A 15,280-nucleotide genomic window follows, 5' to 3' on the forward strand; every position below is an offset into this window, starting at 1 on the left:
CTAGATCCAGGTCTTGCCAAGGATTCTCAGAGGAAGGCTTCTCTCTAGGCCTCCGTTTACCCATCTGTCCAGAGAAAATTAAACAGAAGTTCCGTTAGCTATAAGCTTCCTCCCATTCTGACTTCCTAAGACTGAGATCTAAGTTTCAGGCAGGCAGGAGGCTGCCTGGACGCAGCAGTTGCTCAAACACCCAGCATTCCCTAAACGTTAATGAAACTGATGGATGTTGCCAAGTAGATGGGCCAGGGGCCAGCACTGGGCCCCAGCCACTGGACGTGGCCCTGGAAGGAAGTGTGCCATCTTCCAGGACAAAGGTCTACAGCAGCCCGAGGTCAAAGTAGATGGCAGAGCACTGTGGTTGAGAGCACAGGCTCTGGACTCTGGGTTTGCACCTCATCTGGCTGTTGTGTGACCTTCAGCAAGTCACTTAACCTTTCTGGGCCTCGTTTTACTTATGTGTGAGATAGGGATAATACTTACACATAGGGCCATCTGGGGGATTAAGTGAGTGAAATCATGAAGAGGGCTGAGGACCGGATCTGCCCTGTAAAAAATGCTCAGAAACTGTTGGCACTTTTTCAAAGGGGCCTCGGTGATAGGGTGGCTAAGCCTGGAGGTCATGCTTCCTTGGGCTGGTCCAGGGAGGCAAAAGGCTCTTGGTGCTGTTCCTAACAGAGGGTAGGCATCTTCGAGAGTAACGTATAGTGCTTAAGAACACCTTGTTCTGCTCTGGGGTGCATGGGGTGGGGATGGGGTTCAAGGCTGAGGGTCTGGGGGTTCTCTGGACCTTGTCCTGGAGCTCAGCCTAAGGAGCAGGGTCCAGGTGGCCCAACCCTAGTTCCCTAGATAAGGCCCTCTTCACCCCCAGCCTCTGCTGTCCAGGCAAGGGCTGCCGGGCATTCTACTGGAGTGACTGCCGGAGGCTTCTGCCCCAGGCAGATGGGCCCAAGGCCAGAACCAGGACCAGCACCTCCTCCAGGCCCCCCAATCCCTCCCCTGCTCCTCCTGGATCTCAGGAAGTAGCAGCAGCTAGACCTGGAAGGGCCACAGCCGCCTCTCCTGCCTGCCCCCTGCCCCATCCACGCCATAGCTTGGCCATACCTGGAGGGAGGACTGGTGCAGACTCCCAGCTCAGCCCCACCTGGGAACCCTGTCATTGTCGGGGCTGGAAGGAAGCAGTGAAGGATTTTCCATGCTGAGCGCACTGTGCCAGGCCCGGAGGGCGTCTTCTCATTTAGTCCCCCGTGGAGCGCCCCCTACCCTCAAGCAGGCCTCGGAGCCCAGGAGGTCACCGCCTGGCTGGTGACCTTGGGCGAGTCACTCATCCTCCGAGCATTCCCTTCCGGTGTGGAATGGGGGCACTCAGGCCGTGGGCATGAGAACTCAGTGGTGCCGCAGGTGAGGCCTGAGAGCTGCAGGTGTCCCCTGCTTGAACAGTGCTCTTGTTTCTGTTGTACCCTGCTGGGTGTGTACGTGAGCTGGCCCAAGGCCCGGGACCACTGACTTCCCGCTGCAGTAGCTGTCCTTCCCTGAAGCTTGAAGCAGTCACAGGAGGGGCAGAGACTGTTCCAACTGCCTCTGGATGTTGGGATGGCCCCTGGGACTGGGAGACCCCAGGGTGGGTCTGGACAGGACAGAGCCACTCCTCCTCCTCTTAGTTAGGCCCCAGAGAGGCTGGCCCAGAGACGGCACGGCCCCAGCTCCCTCTCCCTCTAAGGCAGCGTCCCTGGTTCTGTGAGCATCCTCCGCCATAGTAGAAAGGCCCTTAGCTGTCCCTGAATATAGGGCTTCTGACTCTGAGCCAAGACCTTGCAGAGAGAGGACCCTCCCAGCCTGGAAGCTCAGGTGCCCGCTAGCCCTGACCCCAGGTGTCTCCAGAAAGGAGCCGTGAGGCCTGTGGTTGACTTAGTTTAGTGGTAAAAAGCATTCCAGGCCTAGCTGTGTGGCTTTGGGTAAGGTGCCTAACCTCTCTGTGCCACAGATCCCTGTCTATTTAAAAGGGGGTGATACCAGTACCTGTCTTGTAGGGCCATCCTGAGGTTTAAGGGAATGAATGTTTGTAAAGTGCTGTGAATGGCACCTCGTGTCTACCAAAGTTTTGCTGTTAATATTAGTACCCAGAAGCCCTGAGCAGAAAGAGAACACCAGCCCCGCTTTTAGAGGTGGAAAAATGGAGGCTCAGGGTCAGAGACAGGGCTTTATTCAAGTCCCCATATCTGCAGTTCAGGGAAGATTACTCCACCATTCATGCACAGTCCACAAAGCATGGCCTGTCAGGAGGACCCAGCAGGGCCTAGCCTGGGTTTGGCCACATTCTTAACATATTGTGGGGCAGGGAGGAGTCTCTGTTCTGGCTGGATCCTGGGGAGTCTCTGAGTGCAAGAGTTCAAGACCCAGGTCACTGTGGTGTGCCTTTACCAGTCAGGACTGGCATGTGGGTTGGCTTCAGGATGGGCTTGCTCAAGCCTAGGATTTAGAGTGCATCTCACTGAGAGTGAAAACCAAATCTGTTGTGGTCTTTGAAGCCCTACATGACAACAGCCACCCCCTCCACCTCCACCCTCAGGTGCTACCCCTGTCCCCTTACCCACCCCTGGGCAGTCCTGTCCCTGAGCACGCCTACACGGCCACCACTGACCTCCCCACGCTGCAGTCAGGAGAGCTCTCAGCTCTGTATCCACGTGCTGCGGCCTCTCAGCAAGGCCTCGTGACCACCTATCTATGGTGTCCTTCCCTGTCCTGCCTTGAGTTTCCCCCAGAGTGTCTCCCTGCTGACATTATCTTTTACCTACCTTTAAAAAAAAAAAAATGTGGTACTGGGGATTGAACCCAGGGATGTTCTAGCACTGAGCTAAATCACCAGCCTTATTTTATTCTGAGACAGTCTCGCCAAGTTGCTGAGGCTGGCCTTGAACTTGAGACCCTCCTGCTTCAGCCTCCTAAATTGCTGGGATTACAGGTCTGTCCACTGTGCCCGGCTCTTCCTCGTCTGCCACCAAATGAGAACATAAGCTCCTTGCACGCAAGACTGTTCTCCTGGCTCACTGATGTCTTCCAGGTCCAAGAACAGCACACAGCAGACACTCAACAAATATTTACTGAATGATCTGGTGCCAGACAGATAATCTCTAAGGCCCTTCCTAGCAGTGTGACCCAGGACACGTCACTTAATCTTTCCTTCTCTGGTTGCTCGGTTTCCTTAGCTGGAAGGGATATAATGGGAATAATAAATAGCTTCTCCTAAGGTTGTTGTAAGGTTTAAGTGAGTCAATATGTATACAGAGCACTTTGCTTTAAGTGGCTCATAGCGTTGGCTGTTATTAACTATTTGAACCTGCATCATTATTATGCTCATTGGACTGACAAGGAAAAGAAGGCACAGAGAGAGAGAGATCTGCCCTCAGCCTCATGGCCCGGCATGGTGGTGTCCAAGCCCAGACCACAGCCTGCTGGGGGAGACCACCCCCCCATCCCCCATCCCCCATTCCCTTTCTGCAGGAGCACAGGGGAGGGCAGGGGTGAGGGCCATGGCCAGGGAAGGCCCACGTCTGGGAGTTCCTGCCATCTCTCTAGCAGTCATGCAGCCAAGGCCCCTGCCCCGCCAGGCAGTGGCGGGGACCACAAGCCCTCTGCGTTCTGCCCCATTCCCCCAAGGCCTGGGCTGCCCACCTCATCCAGGCACTAAGGCTGAGAAAACCGCATCCCACAGCCCCAGGGGCTGCCTCTGCTCCAGGCCCTCAAGTAACTGGAGGATGAGGCCCCCCGGCCTCCTACCTCCCCTGGGGCCAAAAGAGGCTAAGCAGCCCGTTCAGCTCTGGGTACCAGCTGCAGGCTGGCAGTGTCACAGACTATTAATAGCCACCAAGGCTGTGCCCCAGGGAAGGGGCAGACTGTGCACCAGCTGGGAGGGGAGGGCAGGGGAGGCTGAGGCTGGAGCCAAACCTGGAGCCCCACACACTGCACAGGGAACCCCGGGCTGCTCCTGGTGGGAGGGCAGAGAGGAGCCATGTGTGGTCCGGCTTGAGACTGGGTCTCGAACACTCCCAGCTCCACTCGGTTTCCTCATCTGGGAAATGGGAGAGGTAGGTCAAATGATCATAGTTCCTTCTGGCTGGAGTGGGTTCAGGGTGAGATTTAGGAAGCCCAGATGGCCTCAGGGACAGAGTAGAAAACCAAGAGCACCTGCAGCAGCAGCCGCAGAACCAGCTCCCAGGCCCCTCCGAGCGTCTGCAAAATGCTCCTTTTGTTCTGCTGCAGCCCACCATGTTCACTGGGCAGCTCTGTCGCAGTGCTGGGCAAGCTGGGTCTTAGGCAGGTGCACAACCTGCCCAAGGTCACACTGCTAAGAAGAGACAGAGCCACAGTTTGCACCCTGAATGGAAGACAAGGAAGAGATTTGAGAACATTGTCCTCTTCTTCCTTTCGAACCAGAATAGAATGTTCGATAGGGTCTATACCTATGTCAAAGAACCTTGGGGAAGCAAGGGTCTCGTCTAGAGTCTGTGGGCACCTTGGGGCCCTGTCCTCTGGTTTCATATATAGAAGTGGGCACTGCTGCATGGGGACATTTCTCAGGGAAGAGGGTCCTGATCCTGAAGGGTAAGAACCGCTAGATTAGTCTTTCATAGATTGGAAACGGAAGAGGGGTGGCCGGGCTGCCTGGGGAGCAGTGGCAGAGCCAGAGCCTCTCTAAGCACCTTGCCAGCCTCCCTCAGGGTCCAGAGAGCCTGGCTGTAGGTCCCCCTCTCCCTGGCAGTGACGGGGAGAGTCCACGTGCTGATGGCTTTCTGCACTGGGGTAAACTAACATGAGGGGCAGGGACATCTTTCAGGGAAAGTGTTAAAGTCAGGCAGCCCGGGAGACCTCCAAGGGAGACCTGTTTTGGGGACCCAGAGAGGGGGCTTCACTTCCTCAGCTCAAGCTGGCCCACTGTGGGAATTCAGGCAGCTGCTGGGCAAGTCGCTCTTGTCTGCCCCTCTTGGGGACCCCGTCCTGTGCCTGGGTGGAAGCAGTAATGCGACCTGTTTGTCACTGTCCCCTGGTCTCCCTGCTCCCCAGCACACCTGGCTCCTTTTACTCCCCAGGCCCCTCAGGGTTGTCCCTGAGGAGGTCACCTTCCTACAGCACTTCTGAGATTCAGTGGCTCATTCCCTCAAATCTGCCAGGCACCGTGTCAGCCCCCAGGTGCAGCAGTGACCCACACTGGATGGCAAATTCCTGCCCTCTAGGTGCTTAAGATCCAGTGGGAGAAAGACACACAGTAGTTGTTGTACATCAGTAAATTATATAATGCATTTGAAAATGATGCATTCTGCTGGGGAAAAGGAGAGCAGGGTCTGGGGGTCTGGAGGGCAGCCCTGGTCAACAGGGTGTCCCCTGAGCAGAGTGTGGGGAAAAGGAGCTGAGCCACGTGGCCCTCAGGGAAGAGCTCTCCAGGCAGAGGGACCAGCCCCAGGCAGGACCCAACATGCCTGGAACAGCAGGGAGACCGTCGTATTGAGCAGGAAGGGCCGGGAAGAGAACAGGTCAGGGGCAAATTGGCATCAGAGGACCTTGGAATGCAGTGGGAGCCAAGGGAGGTACTGAGCCTGGGAGAGATGTGGCGCTCCTTGGCTGCTGTGACAACAACAGGCTCTGGGGGCTAGAAGGCCAGTTGGGAAATTAACTGTGGCGGCCGAGAGCCACTGCTGGCTCGGCCAGTGGGCATGAGTGGTGAGTGACCAAGTGGGCGCCACAGTGGTCTCATGGATTCTCAAGGACTTTATCCAAACGAGAAGCCTTTCCCTGCTTCAAGGTAGCACTCACCACTTGGAACTGCCCGACCTCATTCCAAAGTGACGTGGAGGCCCAGAGAGGATGAAGGGGCTGGTGGCAGCAGTGTGTTCCTCCAAGAAGCAGCCCGCTACTACATGGGGGCCAGGGGCACAATGGCACAGCTCCCAGCAGGGGGGTCGGGCACCTCCAGGTACCCCAGACACACCTGGCCTTCAACCCAATAGCCCTGTTTCTAGAACTTACCATACAGAGATACCTGGAAAATGACTTGTGTGCAGGCCATTGGTTTATAGTGAGTAGCAAAATGTCGGGCCTGACCAAGTGTCTTTCAGTGGGAGCTCAGTTAGATAAAGGGCAGCGTACCCAGCGTACCCAGCGTGCCCTGTCCAGCCACAGGCCCGCTCCCTACTCGCAGCAGCCCTCCCACGTCTGGCTCATGATCCTCAAGGGACGCCACCGGTCTTGCACTTTGGGGCTGGGCCTGCCTGGCGCTGTCCATACCCGTGGTGCTGAATGCCGTGGGGCTGGAGGGGGACCTGGGGCTGGAAACCAGAGACCAAGGGCTAAGAAGGGGAACGGATGGAATTTGGGTGAGTTGCCTCTCCCCTCTGGGCCTCAGTGTCCTCATCCGTAAAATGGGGTTGCAGTGGATAGGAAGTTGGCAACATAAATGGTGACGTTCACTCCATGGTTTTAGAGACAGTAAGCCTAGTGGGTAGGCTTCTGGATGTGCCTAATGATGCCTGATTTGAGTCTTGGCTCTGTCGCTTCCTGGATGAGATGATCTTGATCAAGGGACATGCCTCTGTTTCCTCATCTGTAATTTGGGAGTAATACTAGTTCCCATGTCAAGGGATGGTGTAAGAATGAGATGAGTTCATGACACGAGGCACTTGGCACTCGACAGGGCTTCCCTGGTCATTAGCTATCTGTCACTTTCCTCTCTGTGGCTGTCACCATCCGTCTCAGCCCTGCCAGCCTTTCTGTGCAGTGGCTGGTGCCACTCACAGCTGCTCCCATCTGTGCTGTGTGGGGGGCTGGGACTGGGCTGTCAGAGGGGACAGCACCTTGTCCTGTGGTGGTTCTGGCTTCTTGCCCGGCCCTGCCACTGACTTTCTAAGTGACTGAGCACAGCACTGTTCCCTTCTAGCCCTCAGTCTCTGTGTCTGTGAAATGGACCTAAAGATCCCTCACGCCGCCCCTGGAAAAATAATTATGTGCCTGCAGGGTCACATTCCGAAAAGCCAAGATATAAAAAGTTACAACTTCCCAAACACGCACAGAATTATTCAGCTCGCATTTGTCACATCCTGGCCAAGTGCTGGGAATAGCTGGCTGATGGGGGCAGGGGCTTGCTTTCAAGGAGCTCCTGGGCTTCTTGCTGGATTGTACCTACACTTTTCTGGACTCTTTAGGTTGGGGGTTCTAAAACCCAACGCAGGCAGGCTCCATTCAGCCAAAAAGGAAATACAATGATTCATGAAGTAAATGTTCAGGAGCGTAATTGGCTCCAAGTCACCAGAAATCCCTCCATCTTTCCTCTCTGCTTATCTCTTTATGGCCTCATGGTCAGGCAGACTTACCCGCTTGTGGTGGCAGGCAGCCCCCAGCAGCTGCAGACCCCTGTCCTCCAGCTTTGCAGCCCAGGGCGAGAGGGTGCCTCTGTGCTGAGCTATAGCAGAAGTCCTAGCACTTGACCTCAGCAGGTCATGTTCGGTCACATATCCATCTCAGGCAGATAGGATGAATCCTGAACCCCAGAGGGAGCCTACCCTCCTGAACCACACGGGCAGAGAGAGGCCATCACCAAAGAAAGGAGAGTTCCCGTCGAGCCAAAGGAAAAGCCCATGCTTATTCAAGAAACCAGTGAAAATGAGTGTCGGGGCCTGGACGGGGCCAGACCTGCTCTGCAGACAAGTGCTTTGACTGTAGAGATGAGCAGGATCAGAGGGAGGAGCCTGGAGGCAGGTGAGAGGACAAAGAAGGTGTTCAGCTGGCTCAGTTGTGCAGGCCCAGGGAGCGCAGCTCCTGCCCCTCGCTTTCAGAGACGCACTGTGAAGCAGGCGAAGTCACAGGTCCTCGGTGCCGGGAGTTCCAGCACAGGGCTGCCTCTTCACACGATCTTTGAATGATAATACTAACCCAGAGAAGGGAGGCGACCTACCCAGGGACAAGGGTCCAGCCCATGGCATCCTCCCCAGCCTGGCCTTTGTTAGGGTACCCTTAGTGTCTGCCCATTCTCAGGACCTAGGGGAGGGGAACTGGGCATAGGAACAGAGGATCTTAGGATCCTTGTGTGAGAATCAGAATGACCTGGCTGGCATCGCTTGGTCCAGCCTCATCCCCACTGAGTCCCCAGTAGATGGGCTTCCAACCCACTGCACCCCAGTGATGGGTAACACACTTTCTTCCTGCCAAGTCTTATTTTGAGTTGCTCTGCCTGGGTCTGGCTTCAGGAGCCTCACAGGACACGGAGTGTGACAGCCTGGGGTCTGCAGCCTCCCAGCGGAGTTCAAATCACAGCTCTGCTAATTACGAACTCCTCAGTAGCAGTCTTAGGCCACTTAGGGCTACTATAACAGGACAGGACCACAGACTGGGTAATTAATAATGAGCAGACTGTTATCCCTCACAATCCCGGAGGCTTGGAAGTCCGAGGTCAAGGCGCTGGCATCTGGGAAGGGCCTTCTTGCTGAGCTATCCCACAGTGGAAGGCATCAGGACAGGAGGAGAGGGCAAGGGGGACTGGACTCAGCCTTTCATAAGGAACATGTCCCCATAGGAATAGCATTAGCCCATTCATGAGGACACAACCATTATGTCCTAACCAGCTCTTGCAATCCCACCCCTTTTTTTTTTTTTTTTTTTTTTTTTTGCGGTGCTGAGGATCGAATGCAGGGCCTTGTGCTTGCAAGGCAAGCCCTCTACCAGCTGAGCTATCTCCCCAGCCCCAATCCCACCCCTTAATTAAATCTCAACATGGGTTTTAGAAGGGACATTGAAGCCACAGTCGTGCCCCTGTCTGGAAACAAGGATAGCAACAGCCAGCATCTACCTCCCAGGACGGTGATCATGAAGGGATGCAGCCCACCATGGTTAGCACTGCACCCAGCATGTGGTAAATGCTCAGTAAATATTTGGCTAGTGTTAGTCTCCTATAAAGCAGGGTAGAGCGGCTCTCTTCTCCACAGACTCTACACCCACCCCCACAGTTAGATTCTTGTCACTTGGTCTCAGTGTTGTCACTGTCGTAACCTCTGGCTACGTTCCAGGCATTTGAACGCACGGAGGTCCAAATCGCACCTCTTTTGCTTACTGGCTACATAACCCTTGCTTGGATTGGAGCAGTGCCGGTTGCTGCAATAAGTCAGCCCGGGTCTCCGACTGACCCGGCAGTTCACTTCTGGGGCACAGAACAGTGCGGACAGGTAATCCCGGTCAGCAGGTGAAGTCACAGGGGCTCCTCAGGGCCTGAGAGCCCACCATGTGGCTGCCTTTTCACAGTGTTTTTGAAGTATAATACCAACCCAGGGAAGTGAGGTGCCCATCCAGGAACAAGGGTCCTCCTGATGCCGGGGCCCCTCCTTCCTTCCTGGGACCCCATCACTCTAGGGTTTGGAGTCCTCTGCACCAGGCCAGCACCCAGAAGAAAGAATAGAGGAGCCTCCCACTCTGGAGAAGCCCCAGACCAGGGGAGACACTTTGGTCCACATCCCCCTAGGGGGACCCACCTCATGGCCACACCTGGATGCAAAGGAGGCTGAGGACGGGGCGCTCTGTGGGACAGCCACTTTCCAGCAGTGACTTGGTACTGCGAGAGAGGAAACAAGTTTGGTGGCCAGGTGGCTGTCTTCCATGGCAAATGGGCCTCCGTCCTTCAGCTATAAACGAGCGAGCAACACTCCATCACGGCCGCAGTCACCCAGCTCGGGCAGTTGCTAAGATCACTGAATTGCACGCTCCGATGGCAGCCTTGTCGTACAGAGTTTATTCCTCAGCGAAGCTTTTTTCAGAAAACACAGGAAGCTTCCTGTCCCTTCTCAGGGTTCTCGTGAGGACTCAATGAGTGAAACCTTGCCAAGCTGGCAGCACTCCGCACGTGCGCACACGTGTGTCTGCGCGCATGTGTATATGCTGTGTCTGTGTGTCCGTGTGTGCCCGTGTACACAATCGTGTGTCTGTGTGTGTCCAGGCAAGTGGGGAGCAGGGGCTCCAAGCAGGCCTGAGATGGGGTAGCTTCACAGGGTGACACCAGCCCAGCTGCCTGCCAACAGGAAATGGTAGGCGGTTCAGTCTTGCTTCTTGCTTGGGAAACCCTCCCCCACCACGGTGGCCCTCCCAGCATATGGCAGAGCCACCCCTGCTGCGGTAAAGACGGGGGCCCCACCTGCCCTTGCCCTCTCAGAAGGGAGATGGAGGGCCTCCTTCGGGAGCAGTGAGGACACCCCTCAAGGTGCACGGCCCAAGGAGGTCCCCAGGGGCCACACAGTGAGCCTGAGTGTGGGTGGATATGGCGGCCACTCTGCGGAGGGAGCTGAGGTCAGCAGAGGCTATGGAGTCCACAGCTGCTGGAGTCCCCTCCAGTTGCTGCAGTGACGATAAAGTGAGGATCCTGTCCCCTCAGTGCCAGCTTTGAACCCGCAGCTAAACACATGTCGTGCCTCACTCGGGGCCTGGGGTTCTCTGGAAAAGGAGGTGCTGTGTAGTGAGGAGTGGAGGAGCTCGTGCCTGTGCGGCCGAGAACGGCGCCCAGTGCCAGGCGTTTTCAACGGGAGCCATGCGGAAGGCGGGGCATCCTGGCCAAGACTCCGCCCTCTTTTGGTCCTCAGTTTCTCACTGGCTCCTAAGGGATCTGGGTGAGATGATTCCAGCATTCTGGCTCAGGAGGTTACGGTGGGTGAGGTGCCACCTGGAGCCAGTCTCAGCGTGTGGCCTTGGGTGCAGTATTTAGTCTCTCTGCACCTCATTTTTGTTGTCTTTGAAGTGACGGTGTTATCAATGATACTTACCTTAACTGGGCACAGTGGCACACGCCTGTAAACCCACTGGCTTGGGAGGCTGAGGCTGGAGGATCACAAGCTTGAGGCCAGTCTCAGCAACTTAACAAGACCCTGTCTCAAAACATAAAAAAGGGCTGGGGATGTGGCTCAGTGGTGGAACACCCTGGGTTCAACCCCTGATACCACAAAAATAAATAAATAAATGAAATGAAAATCATAAAAACAACACCTGCCCTGTAGGATGCTGCGAATCAGGCAAGGCAGCTCCTGGCCCCGCAGCGAGAGGGACAGTTGGTGCTGGTGGCACTCCTGCTTTCTTCACCATACAGACAAGTGAGCTGAGGCCCAGAGGAGTGGTGGGACCCACTGCAGGTCACCCAGCCAAAATGTGGCACACATTAGATCAAGGCCAGGGCTGCGGAGCCGCCAGTGCTGTTTCTGTCCCTGCCGCTGAGCCTCCTAAGTCACGGGTGGTAACTGGGTCAGAGGCGATGTGTACCTGGGCGGTGATGTGGCGGCAGGGACAGGCTTGTGGGTCGATTCCTTGTGGAGAACAGGAGAGGAAGGTTGGGCAGGAGGGCCCAGTTTGGGGACCCCCAAAACGGGCCCTGTGAACCACCGAAGGAAGAGCGGTGAATCTGATGCCCTGCCTCTGGGGAGCTCCTGGCCTGTCGATTGACAGGGGCACTGTCAGAACACACCCCCTCCCCACGTGGTCAGTAGAGTCCCTGCAAAAGGGACAGGGTGCAGGAACCCTGGGCTCATCAGAGGCAGGAGCTGGCACCTGCCGGGCATCAGGGAAGCTTCACAGAGGAACAAGGCCTGCATGGCCGGGACGTGACACGGGTGATAGAGGAGACTCTGGAGTGCTGGAGGAGACTGGGGGACACGAGAGCTGTGGCCCCCTGTGGCTGTGCCTCTGACCCAGTCCAGTAGAGACCCCAGGACAGCTTGGAGGCCAAAGGGCAGGGGCAAGCCAGGAGCCCAGCAGTCCCTGGTGTGAGAAGGAGGGAAGGCATGTGGCCACTTGCAGCTGCCCGTCAAGCTCCCAGGGCACGCAGAGACACCCTGAAGCCACTGGGCGGGCTGCAACCCAGGGGAGGGGGCACGTGTGTACACATGTGCTGTGCTCACAGAGGCTGTCCGCCTCAGCCCTGGGGAGTCCACACACCGGGAACAGGTCAGGAGAGCAGCCCAGCATCCCCCCGTGGATGGGGAAGGGTTCAAGGCAGAGAGCTGTCCACCATCCACAGAAAGGACCTGAGGAAGCAGGGCATAGTGTCGCACACCTATAATCCCAGACGCTTGGGAGGCTGAGGCAGGAGGATGACAAGTTCGAGGCCAGTCTCAGCAACCTATGGCGAGCCTTTCTCAACGTTTTTGAAGAGCTGGGGAATGTAGCTCAGTGGCAGGTCCCTTGCCTAACATGCACCAGCCCCTGGGTTCGATCCCCAGTGCCACACACGCACAAAGGCAGGGGGCCTGGGGCATGCCAGCCCACACAAAAGTAACCAGCCAGCCGTTTTCCTGAATCGGTCCTCTTCACCAAGTAGTGGATGTTTGCTGGGGCTTGGAAGAAGTGATCCCTGGCAGCCGAGCCCACCATGGGGAAACAGCACCCCCTAGAGCCCAGTTGGGGCTGCTGCAAAAAGACCCAGTGCTGTGCAGGCTAGAGCTGTGACCGCCGAGCTAAGACTTGGTGCCCTCGGGATTGGAGGTAGAGGGGAAGGGGAAGCAGGACCAGGTTTCCAGAGGCCTGGCACCATTCCTCCTTCTGGGGGTCTCTGGAAAGGGCTCACCAGGCTGCAGACTAGACCCCGAGGGCAACCATGTGGCTTTTCCAATGGAGTCCCCAGCACATGTTCTGATCAAAATAACCTAGGAAAGAAAAGGCCATAGCCCCCCGTGGGAAGGGGCTGTTAGAACCGGGTCTAGGAACAGAGCTGCTCCTGAATGGAGGGAGCAGGATCCCGAAGAACCAGAAGGGTGGAAGTCAAAGCTGGGGGAGGGCTCCCTGCGCCCCAGCCAGTCACCAGGATGGCGCAGATGGAGCTCCGCTTGTGGCTGGGTGGGAGGCCAGGAAGTTCCCTCCTGATGTTCCTCCTCTCCTTGCGAAGTGGGAGGCTGGGTCGTGAGAGGGAAGAGGAAGAGGCTTTGGGCCTGGGAGGGAGCCGCCCCTCCCAAAGAGCAAATGCAGCTCGAGGTCTAGGAACATCATGCCAGACAATTATGAAGTGCTTACTGTATACCAGGCACCAGGCCCTTCATATCTATTATTTTACTTCATATCTATTATTTTCTTTCTGCATAGAAAATAGGTGCTGTTGTTACATCTTTTTTGTAAATGAGTAAACGTAAGCAGAGAGACATTAACTAACCTGCCCAAGCACATCCAGCTAGTGAGTGGCAGATTTAGGATTCAAATCCAGGCTGGCTCACTCAAGTCTGTGCTTTCTCTCAGATGGAGCTATGGCGCTTGTCCTTCAGGGAGCAGAGGACTGGGGGTGCTGGGAATGCTGGGTGAGGCCTCTGGGATTAGAAGTAACAGGGAACGAGGCCAGGACGGAGGGAGGTGCGTCAGGAGCGCAGCTGATAGAGGGCGCGTACTGGCCTCCACTGCTGATGCGCACGCGCCTGCACACACGCACCTTCACGCATGCGCCAGGAAAAGGCCCGGCTCCCCTAGCCCAGCCCTCCCTACTTTGCACGTAAGGAAGGAAGATTCCAGAGTGGACACCTGGAAGACGAGGGTAGGGAGGGACAGGAGCTTGTAAAGGGGCAAAAACAAACTCTCGGGGTAATGGACACGTTCATTATCTTGATCAAAGTGATGGTTTCATGAATATGTATATGTCAAAAGTAATCAAATCATATGCTTTTAATGTTGGTTTATGTACATCAAATATGCCTCAACGAAACTAGGAAAATTAAGTTAAGTAATATAACAGGGAAAAAATAAAGGCCCTGGATGGGGTGTTAGCTCTCTATCACCCTATTGAGTTTCCTGTCACCCACTTGGAACCTTTAAGTCAGGTCTCCTGTCCCCAGCCCTAGGCTCACCCAGTGACACCCTGCTCCCCCATCTACACATTTACGTGTAGATTCAAGGACACCTGTCTATGTGGGGACAAACTCAGTAGTCAGGATTCACCCCAGCTTGCATGGACAACAAAGGGGTTTCAGGCGGTGACTGGAAGGGAGGAGTGGATCTTTGTGGGACAGGTACTCTGTCCCAGTGTCAGGGGACTGGGTAGGGCAGGACCCTGGGACCACAGCTGCATTGTGCCTGAGTAAGGTTGTGTTGTCATCTGTTGAGGGAGACCTAGGCAGTGCAGTGTGTGGCCATATCCGCACTTTCCTGCCACAGCGGGAGCAAGACCACATGGCTGAGGTGCTGGATTCCACAGCCCACCTCAGGCCTGCCCTTCCTCCATCCTGGCCTTATTTTCCCCTCAGCCCATGTCCCCTTTGATCGTAATATATAACTTGTGTGTTCTCTGTGTTTATTGTCCATCCTCCTTGGGACGTATGCGCTGGAGAGCCCGGATTTGTATGTGTTGGGTCAGTGCAGTGACCCCAGCGTTTCAATGTCCGCCTCTCAGTCAGCACTTGCTTCGTATTTGGGACTGGGGCTGGGCTGTGGCTCAGTGACAACCGAGCAAGCAGAATATGCGCACGACCCTGGGTTTGATGCCCATCTCCATAAAAAGCAAAACGACAAACACGAATGGACACATGCACATGAGTTCTATTTATGGCCATGCCATTATGTGACATAAATGTGTGCCTTGCCTGGCACTGGTTGGATGACAGCAGCAGACCAATGGACAAGGGTTCTCAAGGGCTAGTGAGGCACAGGGACCGACTCTAGCCTGGCAGGAGAAGCTTCTGGAAAGGTAACTCCACAGAGATGCTTGTCGCCCCCTTGTGGTCGTCTTGGGCCTGGCATGGGGCACAGGAGAGTTTCCTGAGTGCAAGGGCAGGCAGGAGGTAGGTGGAGAAGGGCAACCTGGTCTGATGTCACTCTTCACACTAAATCCCACCCCCAACAGGGAGAAGATGAGCGTGGGCTGCCCAGAGCCTGACCCTCCTCACTCCCTGCCCTGCTGTGGGCCGGGGACCACCCCAGGGCCCGGCACAGGTGTGCCCCTCCTCACTGAAGACATGCAGGCACTGACCCTCCGCACTCTGGCTGCCAGCGATGTCACCAAGCACTATGAACTCGTCCGGGAGCTGGGCAAAGGCACCTATGGAAAGGTTGACCTGGTGGCCTACAAGGGTACGGGTGAGTGTCTGCAGGGTGACAGTCATTAAGGTTGGTGGGGAGCAAGGAGGCAAAGATCACAGTCCAGGTGGAGGGATGAACCTGAAGCAGCCCAGAGAGGCGACTGAGCAGATGGGACAAGGAGAACTTGGGGCAGAGTGCCAGACTGGAGGGCGGGCTGTTTGGGGGCCATCTGGGTGTCGTTGGGACAGGTCTTGAACTAGGATGACACCCAGTCATT

General features: G+C 55.9%; 1 protein-coding gene across 3 annotated transcripts in view; it reads left to right on the forward strand.

Moving 5' to 3' along the window:
* Nucleotides 1–15,280, forward strand: part of SBK1 (SH3 domain binding kinase 1) — a 51,356-nt gene that overhangs the window by 30,740 nt on the left and 5,336 nt on the right. For all 3 annotated transcript variants that reach the window (XR_013760752.1, XM_079121451.1, XM_079121450.1), the window contains exon 2: nt 14,828–15,060. Coding sequence is in view for 2 of the 3 variants with exons in the window: in XM_079121451.1 (XP_078977577.1) it covers nt 14,835–15,060 (226 nt within the window). In the remaining variant the exon portion in view is untranslated. The remainder of the gene's footprint in view (nt 1–14,827; nt 15,061–15,280) is intronic.

The sequence above is a fragment of the Sciurus vulgaris genome (genome assembly GCF_902686455.1).
Source record: "Sciurus vulgaris genome assembly, chromosome: 18".
NCBI lineage: Eukaryota > Metazoa > Chordata > Mammalia > Rodentia > Sciuridae > Sciurus > Sciurus vulgaris.